Genomic DNA, 25639 nt, shown 5'->3' with positions numbered 1-25639 from the left:
GATGATACTAAGAAACAGATGTGATAAAGATGCATGCAGTGTAAGGCTCTTGGTGATCCGTGGCAAATACAAAGAGAAATTTAATGGACTGAGCCCTGGACATAGACAGGCAGACATGTTGTAAAACACCACCACAATATTTACAAAGTGCACACAAACCTCGAGACTTCCCCAAAAGTCCAGGCCTCTCACACACTGTGCCTCTTCTTCGGCTGCCTCCACTCTCTCCTCTCCTGCTTTGTCCTCTCCTCACCCGACTCCGGCCTCAAATGAAGGGAGGCGGCCCCTTTTATTCACACCCGGATGTGCTCCAGGTGCTCTCCCGGCAATCTCCCACCGACACACCCCAGTGTGGCAGAAGTGCCGGCTGTATCCCCGGAAGCACTCCGGGTGTCCCTGCTCCTCTTCCCCCCAGCACTTCCGGGTGTGGCGGAAGTGCTGAGGTCCAGGGCTCCAAAGGCACAGGGGCACCCCCTGGCGGTGACCACGGGCCCCATACAGGGTTGAGTTTCCAAGCTCCCTACCCGTGGTCCCCAAAGCAACCAGGGTGGTCGCCCCCACATGGTCTGGGGAAGGCACAAGCCCTCCTCTGGTCCTCCTGGGCATCCCGGCCGGGTCGCCTCCCCAGCCGTCTCTGACAGTGGAGAGTAAGTTTGCTGCTGAGCATTAATCCTTGATACTTGCCAATGATTTGTATTTAGGAAACTGGGTATGGTGGATGGTGTTGGAGGAAGAGGCAGGAATGTTCTTGTAATTGTAAAAAATATAGCTTTACAAAGACACTTTATTCCTTTTCTGCAGTGGTTTCAGAAAGTATTCAGACCCCTTCACTTTCTGCACACTTTATTGTGTTGAAGATTCAATTTTGAATCGACATATTTCCCATTTGCAGACCCCCATGACCCTGTAGTTAGGATATAGTGGGTTGGATAATGGATGGATGGATGGATGGATATTTCCCATTTAGCCCATCAATCTACACTCAGTAACCGATAGTAACAAAGGGGAAACATGTTTTCAGAGAGGTTTCCAAATGTATTAAAAATCAAAAACTTAAATCTCTCATCCCTGTAAGTATTCACACCCCAAATTCAGTACTTTGCAGAAGCCCCTGTTGGCAGTAATTTCAACTTTGAGTCTTCTTGGGTTAGTCTGAACAAGCTTTGCATACCTGGATTTGGACAGTTTATCCCATTCTTCGTGGCAGATCCTCTCAAGCTCCGTCAGACTGAATAGGAAATGGCCATCTTCAGGACTCTCCTCAGATGTCCTGTGGGGTTCAAGTCTGGGCTTTGTCTGGGCCACTCAAAGACTGTCAGACCCCCCCAACCGGTCTGAGGTAACTGCACTCTGTTGCAGGTTTCCTTCAAGGTCCTCTCTGTATTTTGGGTGCATTCATCCTCCCATCAATTCTGACCAACCCCCCTGCTGCTGAGAAGCACCCCCACAGCCCGATGCTCCTACCACCTTGCTTCAAAATAGATTTGGAATTAGGCAGGTATTTTGCTTGGAGTTGTACCTTAAGGGGTCATTTTTTGTCTCATCAGACCAGAGAATCTTTATCCTCATGCACTCAGAGTCCAAGCAGGTTATCATGACTTTTACTAAGACACGTTTCCATCTAGCCAACATAACCACCCAATATAATGCAGTGTTGCTGAGATGGTCATCCTTCCAACATGCTTACCCATCTCAGCAGAGGGCTGTTACAGAGACCATTGGGTACTTGGTAACCTCCCTGTCCAAGGCCTTTCTTGCTGGTTTAAGGGGTTGGTCTGCCGGCCGGGATGACCAAGGAATGGAAAGATGGGGGAAGGCAGCTTCTTCAGGGAGCTTCCTCCCCCAGAACACTAGATGGCAGCCCCACTGTGTTGCAGCGGTGCCTCGGATTCCCACGGGGCTCCATGGGAGTTGGAGTTTGGTGCAGGACTGTTGGATTTCATGGGCACTGCCAAGGGGGTGCTGCAAGAACATCCAAGCCCTTTGGTAGAACACTTCTGCCAAACCTAGAAGAAGATCACTGGACACCTGGAGCACTTCCAGGTATACTATAAAAGAGGCCAGCTGCCACTACACCGGGAGTCGAGAGGACAAAGCTTGCTGGAGGTGGAGTGGAGGCGATAGACAGTGAGAAAAGGAAGAAGAAAGAAAGGTAAAGGAAGTGCTGTGGGCTGTAGACTTGCTTGGTGCTTTATACTGTGCTGCTGTGGGGAGCGAGGGAGAAGCGCTTAACCGTGTATAATAAAACGTGTTTGTTGCTGAACTTGTATCCTGGTGTCTCTTGTATTGGGTGCTTTGGGGAGCTGTGTAGCCCTTGGTGACCACACTGGTTACTCAGTTTGCTACATGGTCAACTTTGTGAAGCATCCTGAGGGTTCCAGATGTCTTCCATTTCACAACTAATGAGGCCACATTGCTACTGGAAACACTCCAAGCTTTTTGAAATGGTTTTATCCCCTTAATTTGGTCTCTGCCTGAGTCTGATCATGGAGCTCAACAAATAGTTCCTTGGACTTCATGGCTTGGTTTTCGTTCTGACACATAGTGTGAATTGTGGGAACCTTCTATCCACAGGTACACGTGTGCCTTTCTAAACAATGCCCAGTCAATTCAATTTGCCACAGGTGGACTCCATTCAAGTTCTAAACATGTCTCAAGGAGAATTAAAGCAAACAGGACACCCCTGACCACAATAGGGAGTGCCAAAGCAAAGGGTCTGAATACGTAGAGAACATTCTACGTTTGGTTTAGGTGGTATCCTGTCTCAGGTTTTTGATGATGAGGAGCACCCCATCATGTTTTTGAGCAGAAAGCTGCTATAAGGAGTGTAAATACTCAGAGTGTTTGGCAATCAAATGGGCTGTGGATGAGCTCCATTATTATTTGTGGGGACGTAAGTTTGCTTGGTGACTGATCATGCTCCCCTACAATGGCTCTACAGACAGAAAGTGTAATAAGTATATAAGTTTAATATGTCACTGTGATCTGTACAAAAATATTTTATAAATCTACTTTTCTTTCTACTCACATATGCAGCTAACACAAGGCCAGATTTAGCACACAAGAGTTCACCATATAAGAACTGCTAGGCAAGCATTAGAAGACAAGACAGGGGCAATTGTGAAATGGGCATTTCTGTGTGTCTAAGTCAGCATGAAACTGTATCCTCTTTGCCTTGTTTGGAATGGCACGATTCACATAAGTACACATGAAGAAAGAGTATAAAGCCTTGGAACATTGCCCGGCACACCTTTGAAGCCGACGGACGGATGGGAGATACCATAATCCGATCTGGAAAAATCCTTCTAACACAGCAATGAAAATGGCAGACTCTATACATCGGGCTCCCACTCCCGAACTAGGTTCTTGTCATGGCTTCCTCATCTGTTATGCAGCATAAACCGTCATTAAAGAAAGCTAAGTTATTTCTCCTATGTGATTTCTTACCGCCGTATCACTAAGGGATGGGTATTGCCTTTTTATATTATATCTATATAGTTTCAGGCTATGTAACATAAATCTGTTGAACTCTCCTGTGCAACTATTTGACCCCAGCTTGACCATACATAGAGAAATGAGCGATACCTGCTTTGATTTTTAATAAATTTACAAAACCTTTCTAAAAAAGTGTATCCACTTTGTATCCAATATAGTTATGCTAAAACAGCTTTACACTTGCCTACAAAACATTGTACCTTTTCTGTTAATGCTTTTGTGTTTGCGTACGAATTACCTGAAAATTTGGATATTTAGTTTAAGCGTAAAAAGGCCTTTTTTATTGTAAGTTTATAATTGCTTGGTTATTCACATTTTGCTAACAAGGGATTATGTTGTAGAACCATTTTAAATCAAAAGTTTAATGCAAATCATTGCTACCATAATGCGCATATGGTCTCAAAAGCTGTTTCTAAGTTACATAGACATTATACGCCTCTTCTTACATTTGTGATGTCAGAAATGTCAGCGAAAACAGCTGATTTTATTTATATGAACTCTGAAAGTGAAGGATTTTGAAAAAAAAAATTAAAGCAATATCAGATCAGACAAATGAGCTGATGTAAAACAAGGAGAAAGACGAGGTGGACGGGGAAGTCAAAGCAAAATTTATTTGATACGTCAAGCAATAAGATAAGTGCAGCCTGGGCGCCATCTGCATTTCATCTGCTTACTGAATTACAGGATGATGCATCCTGAGACTTCGCAGGAACCCCTCAAGGTTGGTGGCTGTCATGGCCGGCCTGTACACTGGTTCTGTGAGTGCTGTGCAGAGTGGAGGCAGAACCTCTGTATTTTTCCCAGTTGATTCTGGGGTTTGTCAGGGGTATGTTGTTGCATCTACTCTGTTTAATGCTTGCATGGACTGGGTGTTGGGCAAGGTCGTGGGGTCCAGCAGCTGTAGGGAATCTGTTGGTGAAGAAAGACTCAGTGATTATAACTTTGCTGACAATGTTTGTAAACTTCGTATAGTTAATGGAGGCTCTGATCGAGTGAGGAGTCTGAGTATCTGGGCTTGTAAGTGTCCTGAATACAAACCAAGATCCAGGCCTTTAATGACCTCTTGTGTGTCTGTCTGTAGAGAGAGTGTCAACCTTGTCGAGAGGTTTACTTAACTCAGCAGTGACATTCATGTCTCTGGTAACTGTTCCTATAAAATCTGTAGGCAAATTTGGAGAGCATGGGGGGGTCATGAGGTCACTGGAAAGTGATGTGTGGTGCTCCCAATATCTATGCAAAAGGATGAAGGTCCAAGTCTTTGGAGTCCTGGGGTCTCATGTATAAATGGTGCACATGCACAAAAATGTTGAGTACTCATGTTTCCACGCTCACATTGCGATGTATAAAAACTAAACTTGGCGTAAAGCCACACACATTTTCATGCTAGCTAAATCCTTGGCGTACGCAAGTTCTCCGCTCTGTTTTGCAAACTGGCAGCACGCAGTGTCAAAGCAGTGCTTTTGTTCAAGTGTGGTTTCCCTTTCTTTTTCAGATCCACATCCCTGGCGTGGGTTTATCAAATACACTGAAATTAACTACATATTGTTTATTATTTTAAGGCATCTGATTGTAATTAACTTGTAAGAATATGATGATCCACAAAATGGCCAAACTATTCCAAATACCATAGCTGCTTTAGCGTTGTCAGTGTCAGTGCACTACTCAGAGTATTTAACCCACTGTATCTGAGTGTGGAATCCCAGCTCTACAGCAGCTGATTGGAAAGAGAATTATCGGTAAACAACATCAAGCATATGCTGCCTCAGCCATGCTGTCTATTTGAACTGCCTCCATACGGCAAACGCTTCAGAGCCATTCCTGTATGGATCTCGCGATTCAGAAAAAGCTTCATCCCAAGAACTATAAACGCACTCAATCAGTCCATGAAGTACTCCTTGTAGAACTGTTAGTACTTATAAGTACAATTACCTCACTGTAAACTTGCACTACAGTTATAATATTGCATAACCTGAGCCACTTTATAAAGCGCGTATATACATACAGTATGATGATGATATCATTTTTAAGATGAAATGCAGCAAAATATGTTTATTACATTATACACATAAAATGTTACCATTATTTAAATAATTTATATTGCTGATAATTAAAACATGTGAGGACACGATGTCACAACGCTAGCTAGTTCAGGGATTGTTCCTGCCTCTCGCTGTATGCTTGCTGGGGCTGTCGAGACACTGGATGGATAGAATAATTAAACATTTCATCCATCCATCCATCCATCTTCTTCCACTTATCTGAGGTCGGGTCGCGGGGGTAGCAGCTTGAGCAGAGAGGCCCAGACTTCCCTCTCCCCGGCCACTTCTTCTAGCTCTTCCGGGAGAATCCCAAGGCGTTCCCAGGCCAGCCGGGAGACATAGTCCCTCCAGTGTGTCCTGGGCCTCCCCCGGAGCCTCCTCCCAGTTGGACATGCCTGGAACACCTCACCAGGGAGGCGTCCAGGAGGCATCCTGATCAGATGCCCGAGCCACCTCATCTGACTCCTCTCGATGCGGAGGAGCAGTGGCTCTACTCAGAACCCCTCCCAGATGACTGAGCTTCTCACCCTATCTTTAAGGGAAAGCCCAGACAACCTGCGGAGGAAACTCATTTCAGCTGCTTGTATTCGCGATCTCGTTTTTTCGTTCACTATAACAACAACAACAACATTTATTTATATAGCACATTTTCATACAAACAGTAGCTCAAAGTGCTTACTCATAGCTCATGACCATAGGTGAGAGTAGGAACGTAGATCGACTGGTAAATTGAGAGCCTTGCCTTACGGCTCAGCTCCTTTTTCACCACGACAGACCGATGCAGAGCCCGAATCACTGTGGATGCCGCACCGATCCGTCTGTCAATCTCACGCTCTATTCATCCCTCACTTGTGAACAAGACCCTGAGATACTTGAACGCCTCCACTTGGGGCAGGATCTCGCCACCAACCCTGAGAGGGCACTCCACCCTTTTCTGGCTGAGGACCATGGTCTCGGATTTGGAGGTGCTGATTCCCATCCCAGCCGCTTCATACTCAGCTGCGAACCGATTCAGAGAGAGCTGAAGATCACAGCCTGATGAAGCAAACAGGACAACATCATCTGCAAAAAGCAGTGACCCAATCCTGAGTCCACCAAACCAGACCCCCTCAACACCCTGGCTGCACCTAGAAATTCTGTCTATAAAACTTATGAACAAAATCGGTGACAAAGGGCAGCCCTGGCGGAGTCCAACTCTCACTGGAAATGGGTTCGACTTACTGCTTACAATGCAGACCAAGCTCTGACACCGGTTGTACAGGGACCGAACAGCTCTTATCAGGGGGTCCGGTACCCCATACTCCCGGAGCACCCCCTCACAGAATTCCCCAAGGGACATGGTTGAATGCCATTTCCAAGTCCACAAAACACATGTAGACTGGTTGGGCAAACTCCCATGCACCCTCCAGGGCTCTGCTAAGGGTGTAGAGCTGGTCCACTGTTCCGTGACCAGGACAAAAACCACACTGTTCCTCCTGAATCCTTGGTTCGACTATCCAATGGACCGTCCTCTCCAGAACCCCTAAATAGACTTTTCCAGGGAGGCTGAGGAGTGTGATTCCTCTGTAGTTGGAACACACCCTCCGGTCCCCCTTCTTAAAGAGGGGGACCACCACCCTGGTCTGCCAATCCAGAGGCACTGTCCCCGATGTCCATGCGATGTTGCAGAGACATGTCAATCAAGACAGTCCTACAACATCCAGAGCCTTGAGGAACTCCGGGCTAATTAATTAAACATGTACCACAAAGATATTTCAATGTTCCCTAAAACTTTTGAAGAATCAGCGTTCTAAGCTTACAGATGGCTTGATATCTATTACAGAGCTGATTGTGTGGTGATTGATTACTTGGAGAAATAAAAGGAAGGACAGGAATTAGTAGTTAGTATGTTTGAAAGAGACAGTACTGCTGAAATAAATTATTTCATCGAAGGTCACGCATGGCGCAGCAAACATCTTGCAGGAGGCAGGAACAATCTCTGGACAGGGTGCCAGCTCATCACTATCACTGCACCACCGTGTTCCCATGTTTAATAACATGCTTTAATTCCTATCATGAAAATGACATCAAGTATACATCTCAGCATTTTAATTAATCAGAGAGCTGTAATATCACGAATGTAATGTATTCTGTGTCCTATCGGAAGAAGAGAAAGCCCAAATAAGAAGCACATAGTGATTCACACACATAGAGCACATAGAAGATCACATACAAAACAAAGCAATTAATGTGCTACTTTAGTTACGATGGGATTTGAGAAACTAGTACGATTTTAAGATGAAGTTAATGATGTTCTACTTCATTGACAAAACCTAAACTATATGATTAAAGTGGAAAATTCGAGATTAAAGTTCCATGATTTTTTCCCACTGTGTGCCTTTTTTTTTTCTTTCTCTGTACCGTAATAAGCTTTCAAATGACACTCAGATGGTGGGCTATGACTCGCTCTTTTCACGGCGACTTTAATATCTGACAGATTCTTTTTATTTCAGGCACTGTGCAGCTTTGTGAACTTGAACTTTTGAGTTTCTCAGACACTCTATGTCACTCTATCAACTTCCTTTTGTTGTTTATATCACTGTTTGAACCAACAAATAGTATGTTTTTCCTTGCCTCCACTTGGTATTCGTTCAGATTCTTCTATTTCCCCTGTGCTTTTGCCATTGCCTTTTCACAGAACGCTGAGCTTAAGGGCTATTTATATTGATCTGCATATTCAAAGAGGCATAATTCTGGGAGGAGTTGGGGTGGGGCAGCAGGTGCGTGCACGTGCGTTACTTTTCACACTGACCGGGATTTATGGAGCGGAAGAACGTGGAAGTTGGCGCACACACAGATTTATGCATCGGGATTTTTTTGTGCGTACGCACATTTCTGCTTTTGTTCGTACACCATGTTTTAGTGTGAATTCTACGCACGGCGTTGTGCACGAGGTCCCTGGTGCTTTCTGTCTTGTTATATGGTTGCGAGACATAGATACTATATAGTGATCTGAGATAAAGACTGGACTTAATTGGTACTGTTTCTCTAGGCTGGGTGCGTTCCTGGTATCCCCACCTAAAAAATTAATAAATCAACGTCATATCGATGGTGTGAATCTTAGCTGGGTTTTAGTCATCTACAAACTAATAATGAAAAGGTTAAATGATTTGAAAATGAAAACTATGCAAGACCTTATGTTTCATCCTGGTGAGATCCAGTGAACTCAATTACATTAAGCCTGTGGCCTTAACATCCCATATCATGAAGACCCCGAAACGGCTACTTCTTCATCTCCTCAGACCACAGGTGAATCACGCATTAGACTCCCTACAGTTTTCCTATTTAGAGAAGGTGGGTGTGGATAATGCCGTTCTCGACCTTCTCCACTAGAACCACTCGTATCTGAACAAAGGATGTAGTGCTGTGAGGATCATGTTCTTTGACTTTTCCTGTGCCTTAAACACCATCCAGCCCCTTCTGTTGAGAGACAAGCTGTCCAGGATGGGAGTGAACTCACTCCTGGTGAACTGGATTACAGATTACCTCTGTTGTTTTTTCTTTTTTATTCTTTTGTTCTTTATTTCACCTTATACAATTTCTTATATTAGGACTTTGTTTGTTTTCCCATACACCTTGGGGTCAGAGCTCAGATTTAGTCATTTTACAGTGGTCCTGGAGCACTTGTAGGTTAAGGGCTTTCCTCAAAGGCCCAGCAGAGTAGGATCTCATTTGGCAGTAACGGGAATTCAAATCGGTGACCTTCCCGATACCACTCCACCTCACTGGCAGACCTCAGTTTGTCAGACTGGGAAACTGGATATCACAGACTGTAATCAGCAGCACAGGAGCATTCTGATGCTTGTAGTCGTTTTAGTCCAATACACTGAACATTTATTGAATGTCAGGCATATTATTTATTTTGCTTTTCTTACTTGAATTTAGTTTAATTATAACAATATCTCCAGGTTTAAGAATCAAGTCATAGCTATAATTCTTAGCTTTTTTTTACAGCTTGATTAAATAGTTAATTTGGAAGAAATGTACTTAATACAAGCCTTGTCCAATCAGAATTGTCATTTTCCTAAAGTGATCATAAACACCAAATTCTTCTAATGGCCTAAATGATACTATGGTGCTTATCCTGTTGTCCAAATACCATTTTAAGGTAACAGAAGTAACTTTAGTTCTCTTTTACGTGAGAAGACCCGATAGACCACCGTGACATTTGTTGGCACAGCACGTTTCCGTCACTGGTTTCCACAACAGTCAAACTCCATCCATCAAGGAGAAGCAGTAGAACTCCATCCAGTAGAATTCCATTAATGCCTCTTGATTCAAACAGTTATTGTTTGTTTTTTTTTTAAAAAATCCCATGGTTCCCACAACCGCTATCAGCTACTGAAAGTCCCATCCCCACACAGTGCATGTCATTGGATGAATCCGCTGTTGTACTTTGAGCCATAACCACTAGATGGCAGTAGAGACTGCTCCTGGCAGAGCTGCCTCTGTCCTTGTCGCTGTTGTTCGATGTCGTTGCTCTGTTCAGATATGTAGCTGGGGAAGGTCTGTGCACGGGTAACCAAAGTCATGCTTAAACTGGTACCTGAAAACAGAAGAAAGACAAACAAACAGCAATTTAACATCCAAAGTACAAGAAACTTTTAACCTTCTCAGCATTATGTTTACCCCAAAAATGTTAAAGTTTTTCAAGAAAAAAAATGTAATTATATGTAAAAGAAACATGTAAATGCCACAATGGCAACATAATTACAGTAGCAAAAGTCTGTCTGGTGTCCACTGCTGTACTGATGCAGATTTAATGCACATCCATCTTTTGAAACAGTAACCATGTAGCGGTGCTTGAAACTTCAACTCCCAGCAGTCCCTGCAGTAGCTCTGATTGGTCATCTGCTGAGGGTGCAGGGGCTGTTGGGTACAAAGAGGCCATTGCGATATTTAAAACGGGGCAAGTGTTACCAAAAATGGAGAAAATATTTTGTGTTTCGTGTCTAAAGTTCCTGTCTGTCTACCTTCCATTGTGATACCTGTGCCTTCTCATTTTCGCCCTGGATCGTTTCTCGGCCGGGGTCTGGATTGTCTACTATCTGCCTGTTACGTGAGGACTGTATGGAGATTTATGGCAATCCTGTGAAGAAAGGAGTGCTCTTGAACCGTCCACCTGTCTTCACCATTTCAGGAACTACCAGTAGGACTATCTTTACATTCCCCTTCAACGTGTGGATCTCTGGACTATTTACCTTCATATTTACATTACATCTGTTGCCGTTTTTTCATGGACTTTACTGTGTGTGGTTTTTGTTTGTGGTTTGTTGTATTTAATGTATAATCGCCATGATGCATTCAAGGTGGAGGTGGGATTACATCAGAGATCGGCTCTGAGCCCTTTCTTATTTGCATTGGTGATGAACAGGCTGACAGACGAGATTAGACAGGAGTCCTCGTGGACTGTGATGTTTGCTGAAGACATTGTGATCTGTAGCGAGAGTAGTGAGCAGGTTGAGGAGACCCTGGAGAGGTGGAGATTACTCTGGAGAGGAAAGGAACGAAGGTCAGTAGGACCACCAAGACAGAATACATGTGTGTGAATGAGAGGGAGGTCAGAGGAATGGTGAGGATGAGGGAGTAGAGTTGGTGAAGGTGGGATCAACAGTACAGAGTAATAGGGATTGTGGAAGAGAGGTGAAAAGAGAGCATAGGCAGGATGGAATGGGAGGAGAAGAGTGTCAGATGGGTAGCAGTAAGAGTGAAAGGGAAGGTCTACAGGACGGTAGTGAGACCAGCTATGTTATATGGGTTGGAGACGGCGGCACTGACCAGAAAGCAGAAGACAGAAATGGAGGTAGCAGAATTAAAGATGTTAAGATTTGTATTGTGTGTTACGAGGATCGGCAGGATTAGAAATGAGGACATTAGAGGGTCAGCTCAAGTTGGACGGTTAGGAGACAAAGTCAGAGAGGTGAGATTGCGTTGGTTGGACATGTGCAGAGGAGAGACTCTGGGTATACTGGGTGAAGGATCTTAAGGATAGAGCTGCCAGGGAAGAGGAAAAGAGGAAGGCCTAAGATAAGGTTTATGGATGTGGTGAGAGGGGACATGCAGGTGATGGGTGTAATAGAAAAAGATGCAGAGGACAGGAAGATATGGAAGAAGATGATGCGCTGTGGCGACCCTTAACGGGAGCAGCCATAACAAGAAGAAGAAGAATGCATAATCACCGTAAGGGGAACTGGGTTGGGATCGTTGTTTTCATTTATTATTGTTAATACATTCTGTATTTGCTGTGTTATTTCCATTGGCTTTTTGTCTCTGTTTGTGAGTGGGTGAGGGTCAGGCCAAGGCTGGGTGCATCCCTGGAATCTACACTAAAAAAACCGTGTGAATCTTAGCGGCACCGGACCGCTGCAACCAATGCACAGCCAGATGTTCCAATGGAGACAGTAGAAGCGTCTTTCTTTCTGTACTTTTCATATAATACATTTTCTTTTTCTTATGCATGAGAGGGTAATGCCTGATCAGTGCCTGATCCACACACTCGATGCGTCCCAGGTGCTATTGTAGATTATCACAGCGCGAGGCTTAGTGACATCTGCATTTCTGCTGATACGTGCATTGACAGCCATTGCTTTGTGAACAGTACTTGGGGGGCTAATATCATTCTTATCCTTCCATTTAATCACAATCTTTTGCCTTTTTGCTGCACACCTGCTTGCACCCTAGTGAACTATCAGGCAACCAAATTCATCAGGCACATTACAGCGGTTTTGCTGTACAGTGTTGTATGCATCAGTTTCACTATCTGTGTCAATGTCTGATTGCCAATTCACATCATCATCAGTATCACTTGACTCGACTAATGCTTCAGTTTCTGTTTGATCTAGAACTGGATTTGTTGCTTCTTGTTTACTCACCAATGTGTTTTGGTGAAAGGCTCCGCCCCATTCATGAATATTAATGAGTTACCTTAGATACAAATCATACTATGTAATAATTATCTACTGTTCAATTCTGTTCTGTACTTGTAATATTTCTTTTGCACTATTTTATTGTATTGAGGATTACTTGTGTTTTGTTCGGTGTATTTTTATTTACCCCCTTTTTGTGACACCCACTGCGCGCCCAACAAACCTTTCCTAAGGTTTCTTCCATTTTTCACTACAAGGGTATTTTTCTTGGGAGTTTTCCTTGTCTTCTTAGAGAGTCAAGGCTGGGGGGCTGTCAAGAGGCAGGGCCTGTTAAAGCCCATTGCGGCACTTCTTGTGTGATTTTGGGATTTACAAAAATTAATTGTATTGTTTTGGCAAAATGCATAGAATTAATGATTTTTTGGCAGCATAATGTTATTTTATCCACTAGATGGCACAAGAATACTGACCTTTAGTGTTGCTTGGGCATAATAGTGTACGGTGGATTATAACAACTATACTCTGAGAGACATTCGGGGTTAACCATTATTACAAAGAATTTCAAGCACGTGAGAGAGACTTGAAGTTAATACCTAGGAAGTTAATGGAGCTAAAATATATGGTCTTAAACTGCAAAACAAATGGAACATTGCTTTAGTGGCTACGCACCTTCAATTTTGTTGTTCCTTTGTAAAAGTGACAATGACAATAAAGATCAATCTATCTACAGAGCCGACAATAAGACGGAAGCACATTCTCTAAAATCATAGAAGAAAAGTTATCTGAGCGGGTAACCACTTGCAGCAGGGCACATCTGCACTAAAGCGTGCCATTGTTTCATATTCCTCTGGGAAAAAAAATCAAATCCAAAACAAGGAGAACTAATCAAGGAAAAATCCATTCAAGCGGAATGCCTCAAGGCTGAATAGACAACACTAGCATCTCCTGCTGTTGAGACAAAATATGACACGCTCTTGGGGCAATGAGGCTCATAACTGAAACATTTTACAACTGATGAAAAAGGTGCAAGGTCAGAAGAAACACAACAGATGTTAAGTAATACCCCTTCTGTAGTGAAAAATAATGCAAGTCCATGATGGCAAATTAAATTCCTAATTTTTTTGGCATGTTAGTCATAAGAGCTCAATGTCAGCATAATCCTCTCTTTTTAGGTGCATATTTAAGAATGCTGTGGTTTTATACTTCCTTAGTACTGTGTAAGATGAGATTTATTAAAAACAAAATTAGAACATGGGAAAAGCTTTTCATGAGAACAGGCCCATCAGCTCAACAAAGCTCGCCAGTTCTCTCCACTTAATTCCAGCCACACAATGTCAAGTCGAGTTTTGGAAGTCCCTACGTTTCTACTGTCTACTACACTACACTACTTAGTCTCTTATTCCAAGTGTCTATGGTTCTTTGAGAAGAAAAACTTCCTAATGTTTGTGCGAAATTTACCCTAAACAAGTTTCCAACTGTGTCGCCATGTTCATATTAAACTCATTTTAAAGTAATAGTCTTGATCCAGTGTACGAATTCCCTTCATAATTTTACACATGTCAATGATTTCCTCCCTTAATCTCTTTTGCTTAAACTGAAAAGGTTCAAATTCTTTTAATCTCTCCTCATAGCTCAAACCTCTAAGTCCCAAAATCAGCCTAGTTTCCCTTCTCTGGACTTTTTCTAGTGCTGCTATGTCCATTTTGTAGCCTGGAGACCAAAACTGCACACAGGACTCCAGATGAGGCCTCACCAGTGTGCTATAAAGTTAAGCATAATCTCCTGTGACTTGTACTCCACACACCACGCTATATAACCTGACATTCTGTTAGCCTTCTTAATGGCTTCTGAATACATTCTGGAAGTTGATGTGACAAGTTCTCAGTACTTTTAACCTTTAGGTCATCCAGTGTATATTTAAATCTATGTAACATTTTTACTTCCTATGTAAAATATTTTACATTTTTAGTAGTTTAAATTTAATAACATTAAAATTTCATCTGCCATAAATCTGCCCAAGTCCCTCAATAAAGATTCGACAGATTCAAGATTATCTGCCAATCCACCAAGCCTGTTATTTAAGTTCCTATCTGAATAATTTATATTTATTAAAAATATCAGCAGAAATATCATTATCCCCTGCTGAACTCCACTCTTAACATCAGCCAACTCTGCTAAGGTTCATCACACCATCACCCTCTGCTTTCTGTCTCTGAGCCAATTCTGCACTCATCTACTCACAACACCCTGGATTCCCACTTCTTTTAGTTTGATGACCAACCTCTCATGTGGCACCTCATCAAATGCTTTCTGAAAGCCAGGATGAATATTATCATAACCTCCACTTTGATCATATCCTTTTGTTGCTTCCTCATAGAATTCTATCATGTCAGTAAAACATGACCTCCTTCTTCTGAACACATGCCAATTTTTCAGCAAAACTCCTGTTCTTGCCATGTGTTGCTCAATATTTTCCTTAATAATTCCTTCCTTTAATTTACCTCTCATGCACATTAAGACTACTGCCTATAGTTGCCTGGATATTCTGTATATGCATTTAATTATTATTTTTATCATATCTCCGCAACCCCTACTTTCTTTGTTGTTCTTTTTCCGGTTTTCTGTGGTGATGATCTGCACCACCACCGCCTGATAAGGGCACCGTGCTGTTTCTACATTGATGGATTGAAGGCCAGAGGTCCACATGACCATCATCATCTAATTCTACCACGTGAAGCCTGAAAACCACGAGGACTGATTGAGATCATTGATGTTAGGTAGAATTCCTAGTGGGGTCTTTTTGGTCTTTTGGCCTTGGAACCCCTGCAGATTTTACTTTTTTTTCTTCAGCCCTCTGGATTTTTTTGGTCTTTTTTTCTGTCCTTCCTGGTGATTGGACCTTACCTTATTCTTTGTTAATTAGTATTGCCTGATCTTATTTTTATATTTTTTCTTTCTTCATTTTGTAAAGCACTTTGAGCTACATCATTTGTGTAAAAACGTGCTATAGAAATAAATGTTGTTGTTGGATCTGCTTTTTTATATAACAGGATAATATTTGCCATTTTCCAGTCCTTTGGAATTTCCTCAGTGTGCAGTGACTTCCTAAAAATATGTCAAGGGGTTATATATGCATTTGCAAACCTCCTTAAGAACTCGAGGATAGTCCTGGTGATGCATTTGATTTCAGCCTATTTAATCTGAGCTACGCTTCTCCCTCTCCAATTCCCAAATCACTCAGTACCTCCTTAGTAGTCCCATTTACCACTGGGAGGTTATCACATGTGAAGACCTCAGAAAAATGCAAGTTTAGATCATCTGTTATTTCACTGTTGGTGTATTTCGCACCATTGATGCACTTTACCTCCTTCTTGACTATTCTTTTGCTACTAAAGTACTGACAAAAATCTCTTTGGATCATATTTCACCTTTTCTGTATTATTTCTCTGTAACTGCTTTGTAGCTTCTCTAATATCCTTCTTAATGGCTGCCCTCCTGCTCTCTTACACTCTACAGTTAGCATTAGAGTTATTAGAGCTCTTCCACCATTAATGACTATAAAGCTCTCAATGGGATGCTGTTTGATCACTGGGCACAGTCGATTGCCACTGTGTACATTGCTATGCCATGTTTTCTTCTATTGTGTTCTTGTTTGCTGTTCTCATTTTGAAACATGCTGTTTGTCATGTGTTGTGTTCACATGAATTACTTATGAACGATCTGAAATCACTTTGTTTTTGTCTGACACCTCCTGACTGACCAGTATGAGAAAACCTCCACATTTGGTATGTTGGATTATATATAGGGATGTAGTTTGCTTCTGGATTGTCTAATTCTAGGCAAGTTTGTCTGATTTTTTGAGGACTTGCTTGTTATTATAGATTATTTTTGCAAAATGAATCTTTTATTTATAACGATTCTTTGTTTGCCCTTTAATAAAAAGCCAAAGGTTCCCGGTCATCCTTCCACTTGTAGGGTATTTGTGATATTTTTTGGAATTAGTATAATTGTTTTGCCAGCTCCTCATTTGGGCCTGCTTTAGCTGAAGCCAGCAGGCTGAGTTGGGCCTTAGCTGAAGTTAAGGTTGCCTCTTCTGGGCAGACCAGGTAGGTTTCTGTCCTGCTTCCTAGCTTCTTTTTGGAGGCCTCACCATCTTTTGCTGTAGAGCAAACTCCAGGTCATGAGAGAAGCAGGTTAGCTAGAGGATCAAGATGGATCCTTCTGTGGCGCAGTGGTAGTGCTGCTGCTTTGCAGTAAGGAGACTGTGGAAGATTGTGGGTTTGCTTCCCGGTTCCTCCCTGTGTGGATAGCACTTTGAGTACTGAGAAAAGTGCTATATAAATGTAATGAATTATTATTATTGAAGAGATTAAATCACTGGAGGCAAAGTGGACCAAGTTTGCGATTACAATAAAAAGTAATGACATAATTTTACCCAACGGATTTTGTTTTCATAATAAGGATAGATAAATAATTGAATATCTCTTGTAGCAGTAGAAATCACATTGCTAGCAAGAAATTTAGGCTCAGATTCTCGTAAGAATCAATATTGTCCATCAACTTCATGTTTAGCTTAGCTCATTGTACTTTGGTAAATGATTTAACATTTAGTGCACCGAACTTAGCAAATGACTTAACTGTTCAAATGCTAAGCCCAATAAAGAGAAATACGTGACCAGATAAAGTGATGGGGTGCCTTGGAGGCAAACCTCTATAACTGCAAAAAAAAGAGGAAGGTTTTGACGGAAATAAGATAACAATGAATGTCTTCTCAGACGTGAGTCAGGCTGACAGACACACTGCTGATGGCTGTGCCCAAGAAAGCACTCAGTCTCTCGAGAGCCCCAAAGATCTCAGCATCAACGGCAAAGTCAAGATCAGTGACTGTGGGTAAAGAAAGATTTACTGAGCTGATGTTGACTACTACTTACCATTATTATTAAAATTGTAGCGGCACTACAGGGGAGTGAAAACTTCAAATCCCAGCAGTCCCTGCAGTGGCTCTGATTAGTCGCCTGCTGAGTGTGCAGGGGTTACTGAGGCCAAGGGGGATGGCACGAGATTTAAAAGGAGGCCAGTTCTACAGAGAACAAAAAAGAAGTCTTTTGTGTTTCGTGTCTTAAGTTGCTTGTCTGTTTGTCTTTCCATTTTTCCATTTCCATTCTTGTTTTGTCCTGGATCGTCTCCTGTGTTGGGTGTATGGACTGTCTGAGGATTTGTTGTCAACCTGCGAAGAAAAGGAGCGCTCCTGATCCCATTCACATGTCATCATCTCATCAGGAAATACCGGTAGGATTGACCTTTCCATTCACATACAGCGTGCTGACCTCTGGACTGTCTACCTCCATCATTTCACTTCATCAGTTCTAGTTTCTCATGGACTTCATCTTGTGTGGTTTTTGTTAGTGGTTTGTTATTGTTGAATTCGTGTTTATTGTATATCGCCGTAAAGGGAACTGGGTTGGTGTAGTTATACTTCATTTATTATTGTTTAATACATTCTTTAATTTCCGTTTTATTACCGCTTTTTTTTTTGTCTCTGTGAGGGAGTATGTGTGAGTCTGGCCAAGGCTGGGTGCGTTCCTGGTATCCCCACTGAAAAAATAAATAAATCACCGCAAATCTTAGCTGGGTTTTTTAGTTCGCTACAAAATTTATATAAATAAATACATAAATAAATAAATGGCTTAAACATGAAAGCAGATGGCTTTGTGAAGTGGATGATGTTAGGAATAATGAGATGGAAAATTATGAAAATAAAAGGCTTTTCCCCGCCACACCTATTAGCACATTTAACACCTTTTATATACTGTATATGATTATATATAATATTTTATATATATATATATATATTATGGGCACAGTGACGCAGTGGTAGCGCTGCTGCCTCACAGTTAGGGGACCTGGGTTTGCTTCCCGGGTCTTCCCTGCATGGAGTTTGCATGTTCTCCCCGTGTCTGCGTGGGTTTCCTCCCACAGTCCAAAGACATGCCGGTTAGGTGGATTGGCGATTCTAAATTGGCCCTAGTGTGTGTGTGTCCTGCGGTGGGTTGGTACCCTGCCCAGGATTGGTTCCTGCCTTGTGCCCTGTGTTGGCTCCAGCAGACCCCCGTGACCCTGTGTTCGGATTCAGCGGGTTGGAAAATGGATGGATGGATGGATATATATTATATACATATATTATATATTGACACATTTTAATTAACACCTATTAAGTCAATCAAATAAACAAAACAAAACAAAAGAACTAAAAGAATTCCAACTAATTGAATTTGGTTTCAAGTGCCAAGTAAATTGCCTTCTGTCACGTCACCTGTCTTTGTAGTTTAGCAAGCTAGTGCTATGGCGATCAAACCTGCCTCAAATGATACGTAAAAGAGCCAGTGAATAATGAACAAAGACAGAGCAATTAAACACAGCTAAAGCAGATAGGTGCAAAAAGTATGGAAGGCCAGATATGCATACATATTCAACTTTATTTATTAAGATTCTGACAGTTATACACGTTAAGAATGCTTTTCCAACAAAGCACTTGACAGCATAGTTAACGAGTAGGAGCAAATAAGTTTGAAATCAAAAGTAAATGTAATAATAGAAACTCACACCAGAATGAAAAGAGAAATCAAAAAGTTATTCTATTCAAGAAAAAGTTGCAAATAGTATAACACTGACCCCTACAGGCCTGACATGGCATCCTGCAGAGAAAACAAAACAAAACAATTTCCTTAGAAGGCTGGCGTCCTTCAACATCTGTAATAAGATGTTCAAGATGTTCTATCAGGCGGTTGTGGTGAGCGCCCTCTTCTATGCGGTGGTGTGCTGGGGAGGCAGCATAAAGATGAAGGACGCCTCACACCTGGACAAACTTGTGAGGAAGGCAGGCTCTATTGTAGGCACGGAGCTGGACAGTTTGACATCCGTGGCAGAGCGAAGGGCGCTGAGCAGACTCCTGTCAATCATGGAGAATCCACTGCATCCACTGAACAGGATCATCTCCAGACAGAGGAGCAGCTTCAGCCACAGACAGACTGCTGTCACCGTCCTGCTCCACTGACAGACTGAGGAGACCCAACACTAAGCGACTCTTCAATTCCACCCGGGGATGGTAAACGTTAACATTATACAAAGTTAATGTCTATCTGTTATACCTTCATTGTTATCACTCTTTAATTTAATATTGTTTTTTATCAGTATGCTGCTGCTGAAGTATGTGAAGTTCCCCTTGGGATTAATAAAGTATTCGCTTCCCAGGTCCTCCCTGTGTGGAGTTTGCATGTTCTCCCCGTGTCTGCATGGGTTTCCTCCGGGCGCTCCGGTTTCCTCCTGCAGTCTAAAGACATGCAGGTTAGGTGCATTGGTGATCTTAAATTGTCCCTAGTGTGTGCTTGGTGTGTGTGTGCACCCTGCAGTGAGCTGGCACCCTGCCTGGGGTTTGTTTTCTGCCTTGCGCCCTGTGTTGGCTGGGATTGGCTCCAGCAGACCCCTGTGACCCAGTAGTTAGGATATAGCAGGTTGGATATTGGATGGATGGATGGATTAATAAAGTATCTATCTATCTATCTATCTATCTATCTATCTATCTATCTATCTATCTATCTATCTATCTATCTATCTATCTATCACTTGTTCCTCTTCTATTAATTTATATCACTGGCTCTAGAAGATTCTAATTAAATAAAAGCACTTGCCTGTTCCTATATTGACATAAACATTTACTTCTGATTGTGCATTTGGTAAATTTGTCTCACATTTAAATGAGTCATTATATTGATGAGCCAGGCAAATATTATGCGGCATTATACAGTACTCTGTAATAAAAGTTAACCTTCTCGTGATGAGCTCCGTTCACAGTTGACCTTAGCAGGTAGAATGGAGTCCTAATTTGAATTTCTATTCACCCTTCTGTAAACGAATGCGTATCAGACAGAAGACGGTCTAATTACATCAAGTGTAAATCAACGGTCGCTGGCTCGCTGTTTATACATCAGCATGCACAAGTCAATGGGCTTTCTAGTCGTTAGGTTGCAAAAAATACAATGAGGCAAATATTTTGACAGACCCTTAGATGCATTCTGTCAGAAAATGCCATAAACAGTTGACAGAAGTGCTGGTCAGGGCAGATTCATAATCAAATTCAAATTTAATACACTCTCTCCAGAAGCAGCCCTGTGTTAGTCATCCCGTTTACATTCTGCAGTTTGCCTGTTATTATTGTTACGACTGCCTCAGTGCTAAAAAAAAAAAAAACATGCAATATTTTATGAAAAAAAAAACCCAGCAAGATATTTTAGATGTTTTGTCAAATTTCTTATCCAAGTTGACCTACATGTGTCAAGCCACAAAGCTCAGAGAGAAATAATAAAATTAATATTGCTGCCCTCGGAGCACATTAAGATATTTGCTGCACAGAACGGTGGAAAAAACTGATATCTCTACTTTTTTCATTTATTTGTGCTTGCAGGACTCATAAAGATAAAGCTTTGCAATATATTTCTTCAAATGCTGGACTAAGATAACTCAGAGCAGAAAACAGAAAATTATTGTGACTTTGATCTTATCCAAGTAAACCTAATATTTAGAAAAATTATCTTCGCTAGAAACTGTAATTTGGACATGGACCATCGACACTATTGGGTCAGACTGCTCAGAGGCGGTTACACCGTGTAGTGACTTTATTAGGTCCGGCTGTCCATCCCGTGTAGCTGACTGCTCAATCAGTGACAGCGTCACACAGAAATGGTTACGACTTCTTACAAATAAGCAATTGGCTGTTCACAAGGTAGAGAAACGATAAAGATAAGGAGGTGAAAGTGTTTGGGAGCAGGCAGATCTTAGGCTACATCCACACAACAACATTTTCATTTAAAAACAGCATTTTTAAACAAAAATGACCTCCGTCCACACTAGCAATTTCATACAGCTTATACAAGTACATCCTTTCTTCTTCCTCTTCATCTTTTCCAATTTCTATGTGGGGCCGATATGTTTGATCAACCTCCTCCAAACAGTTCTGTCCTCCAACTCCTCCCCAGTCAGACTCTCTTCCTTCAGATCTCCTTTAACTTTATCTTTCTGCCTCCTCTTTGGCTTCCCTTGCCTTCTCTTTTCCATTTCCATCACTCTTAAGCCCACATATTTATTCTATTTAGTCTCTTCTCATCACATGCCCATATCACTTCAATCTACTTTTCTGTACTTTCTTAGTTATCTCAACCACTATTCTTGTACCTCTGATTGTCTCATTTCTTATTCTGTCATTTTTTGTAACTCCACACATTGTTATTTCTGCCACATCATAATTCTGCTCCTGTGCTCTCTTTACTCTCCATGTCTCAGCTCCATACATCATTGCTGGCCCTACTGCTGTCTTAAAAACTTTACCTTTATCTTCTTCTTCTTCTTCATCTTTTCCCACTCTGTGTGGGGTCAATTTGTCTGATCATCCTTCTCCATACAGCTCGGTTCTGCACCTCCTCTCTAGTCAGACCCTTTCCCTTCAGATCTTCTTTAACTTTATCCATCCACCTTTTTTGTAACTCCCCACATTCTCATTTCTACTACATCGTGCTTCTGCTCCTCTGTTCTCTGCATGTCTTGGCTCCATACATCATTGCTGGCCCTACCACGGACTTAAAAACTTCTTCTTCTTCTTCTTCCTTCTTCTTTTTCCACTTCTGTGTGGGGTTAATTTACTTGATCAGCCTTCTCCATTCAGATCTTCTTTGACTTTCTCCATCCACCTCCACTTTGGCCTTCGTGTTCTCTTCCTCTGTATTTCCATTCTCATCACTCATTTGCCCACATATTCATTTTCTCTCCTCACCACATACCACCTCAACCTATTTTCTTAGATTTCTCTCCCACTTTTGTTATCTTATTTCTTCTCTGGTCCATTTTTGTAACTCCACAGATCCATCTCAACATTTTCATTTCTGTCACATCCAACTCTTGTTCTCCCTTTACAGCTCGTGTCTTAGTTCCATACGTCAGTGCTGGTCTTGCCACTGTCTTAAAAACCTGACCTTTAACCTTCACCTTAATTCATTGATCATACAATACTTCAGATACCTTTTTCCAGTTCTAATTGTTCCTCACTGCACTCTGTAGGTTATCTCTGCATCTAATACTCCATCTTGGGCTACCACTTATCTAGATATTTAATTTTATCAGCTCTTTTCAACTGCTCTCCCTACAGGCTATCCTCTGAATCATGGTCATCATTAACCTCATAAATTCTGTCTTCTTCTTTGTATTTATCTTTAATACCCTCATTTCCAAAGCCCTTCTCCATTCTTCCAACTTCCTCTCCACATCCTCTTTTCTGGTGCAACATTACAAAATGTTATTAGCAAAAAACCTGCTCCGGGCGATTTGCTTTTTATCACACTAATCAACACATCCATTACCAGATCAAAAAGGACTTAAAGAAGGTCCTTGGTGCAGACCTACTCGAACTGGAGTTTTGTCTGTTACCCCCACACAGATTCTTAACTCCCTCATACATATCCTGGGCAATCCTCACAAACATCTCTGGTCCTCTTTTGTCTCACAGGCACCTCCAGACCTCTTGATGTGGCACTCTATTATAAGACTTCTCCAAATCAATAAACTCCATATGAAATTCTTTCTGTTTTTCTTGATGTTTCTCTATCAGCTGCCTCAATGCAAAGACTACATCATTTGTTCCTCTCCTTAGCGTAAAACCAAACTGTTTCTCCTCTATGGTGGTCTCTTCCCTAAGCTATCTTTTTTATCTTTTTTCTATTTTTATTTTGCCTTATACAATTTCATGTGTTAGGAATTTGTTCGTTTTCGCATACCCCTTAAGGTCAGACCGCAGGGTTAGCCATTGTACAGCACCCCTGGAGCAATTGTAGGTTAAGGGCCTTGCTCAAGGGCCCAGCAGAGTAGGATCTCTTTTGGCATCTTCTGGATACCAGCACAGATCCTTAGCCTCAGAGCCACCACTCTGCCCTTTCCCAAATGTTCTTTGCATGTGACATCAGCTTTATCTCTCTATAGTTTCCACAATCCGGAATATCACACTTCTCCTTATAAATGGGTACAATCCCACTTTTCCTCCACTCCTATGGTATTCTCTCTTGTTCAATGATCTTCTCTTTTAGATCCCACAACACATCTGCTCCCTCTACACTTCCACACTTCAGTTGGTAATTCATCTGATCCTGTTGTCTTTCCATTTTTCATTTTTTTTCTGTGCCTCCTTTACTTCCTCCTGTCTTGTTCTTGGTACTAACCTTTACTTTGGATCTCCATCCCCAAATACTTCCCTTGGATTTTCCTCAATCAACAGTGTTTCAAAGTACCTCTTCCATCTATTATTGATCCTATCATGCTCACTCAAGATGACAACCTCCTAATCACATTTGCGACTGTTCTCACAGGAACACGTGCTGCTGGGAGATGGTCTTGTAGCCTTTGCCTTTAGTATGCTTGTCTATCATTTTCTTTCTGATCTCCTCAGATAACTCTCTCCTTTGCTTTCTCTGGTCTATGTTTAGTGTGATATCAAACAGCAGACTGTCTGCTTTTCTCCATTTAAATGACTGATTGCACGACTGGAAACTATCTGTGTGATATGAATTCAAGAAAACAGCTAATCTGAATAAAGCACTCTAATTCAATTATTTATGATCTTGTCTAGGGAAACAAACAAACGAGTCAAGGTTAATTTAGAATCTCTTTGTAGAATAAGCAATCCTTGATCTCTATTCACATTTGTTTTACTCAATGACATATCAGAAGCATGTAGGTATATAGGGGGGCAATTGGTTTCATTTCATCACTTTTCAGGAGGCAGACAGCACTTTTCAATGAGCTCTAAGGGGACCAGAAAATGTGTCCGTGTCTGCGTAACAGATGGGGAATGAGCAGAATCTGCTCAGGCAGTAATTCGGCACAGGGATCAAAACCAGGTTACTGGATCCATGTTACAACAGGCAGCACTTAGCACTGGGCCGCCTACACAGAATGCATCATCATTAATCTGCAAGCCTCAATTTCAATTCGCTTCAAGGTTGAATCTCACACATTGATAATGCCAGCTTGTCTACAATACAGTTTGTAGAAACAAAATGGAACAAACTTCACTAAGAAGGCGCTCTTTGCGGTTTGATTTGCCAAGTCACAGCAGGCCCACCCGTCTGAATATCGCTTCATTCGGTATTATTGCAGAGCTCATTTCTGTGTGCATATACTGGGAAATTAGTTCTGACTAATTGACTACATAGCACCAAAGAATGCAAATTAACAGAAATCACAAAGCTTCACAGAAAACAAACAACAAAAAAAAAATAAAAATAAAAAACAACTTGCATGGTAGCAGACACAGTAGAGAAGAGGGTGAGGCTTGCATTCTGTTCAAGTTTTATTATGCTACATTCCGACATTGTCACCATACTACTGTACAGTGTGTCAGTATTCAATGCACAGTTTCCAACTCTAAACCATAAAAACCTGAATTCCTATTGGTTGTTTGGATTTTCAGGTGATATGTAATTTTTTAATGAGGGAGGGTGCAGCTTTAAGTGATTGACACCTTATATTAAGAGGTGCATAATTATTACTCATTACTTCAGGCAAAACGAACCATAAAAGAGATGTAACTTGTAATATGGTTCGCCTTCCTTTTTGCATGTACTTCCCTGGAGTTTTTAATAATTATAATAACTCTTTGCATTTATATAGCACTTTTCTCACTACTCAAAGTGCTCAGCGATTACAGGTTAAGGGCCTTGCTCAAGGGCCCAACAGAGCAGAACCCCTATTGGCATTTGTGGGATTTGAACCGACAACCTTCCGATTGCCAGTGCAGATCCCTAGCCTCGGAGCCACCACTCCACCCAAATACATACTGCTCAAGAAATTAAAGGAACCCTTTTTAATGAGAGTATAGCATCAAGTCAATGAAACCTCTGGGCTATTGATCTGGTCAGTTAAGTAGCAGAGGGAGTTGTTAATCAGTTTCATCTGCTTTGGTGTTAATGAAATTAATAACAGGGACACTAGATGGGCAACAATGAGACGACCCCCAAAACAGGAATGAATGGTTTAACAGGTGGAGGGAGGCCACTGACATTTTTCCCTACTCATCTGTTTTTTTTCACTAGTTTTGCATTTGGCTACGGTCAGTGTCACTACTGGTAGCATGAAGCAATACCTGGACCCTACAGAGCTGGC

The 25639-nt window shown here is 41.8% G+C and overlaps 1 protein-coding gene across 1 annotated transcript in view; it reads right to left on the bottom strand.

Annotated features, from left to right (window-relative positions):
- Positions 1-9157: 9157 nt before the first annotated feature.
- dok6 (docking protein 6) overlaps positions 9158-25639 on the bottom strand; it is a 477966-nt gene continuing 461484 nt past the window's right edge. Inside the window, exon 8 of the mRNA XM_039754349.1 lies at positions 9158-10119. Within this exon, the coding sequence (XP_039610283.1) occupies positions 9944-10119 (176 nt within the window). The 3' untranslated portion in view covers positions 9158-9943. The remainder of the gene's footprint in view (positions 10120-25639) is intronic.

This window comes from Polypterus senegalus, chromosome 5 (assembly GCF_016835505.1).
Source record: "Polypterus senegalus isolate Bchr_013 chromosome 5, ASM1683550v1, whole genome shotgun sequence".
NCBI classification, from domain to species: Eukaryota; Metazoa; Chordata; class Cladistia; order Polypteriformes; family Polypteridae; genus Polypterus; species Polypterus senegalus.
Note: the sequence above shows the minus strand (reverse complement) of the source record. Positions and strands in the feature narration are given on the sequence as shown.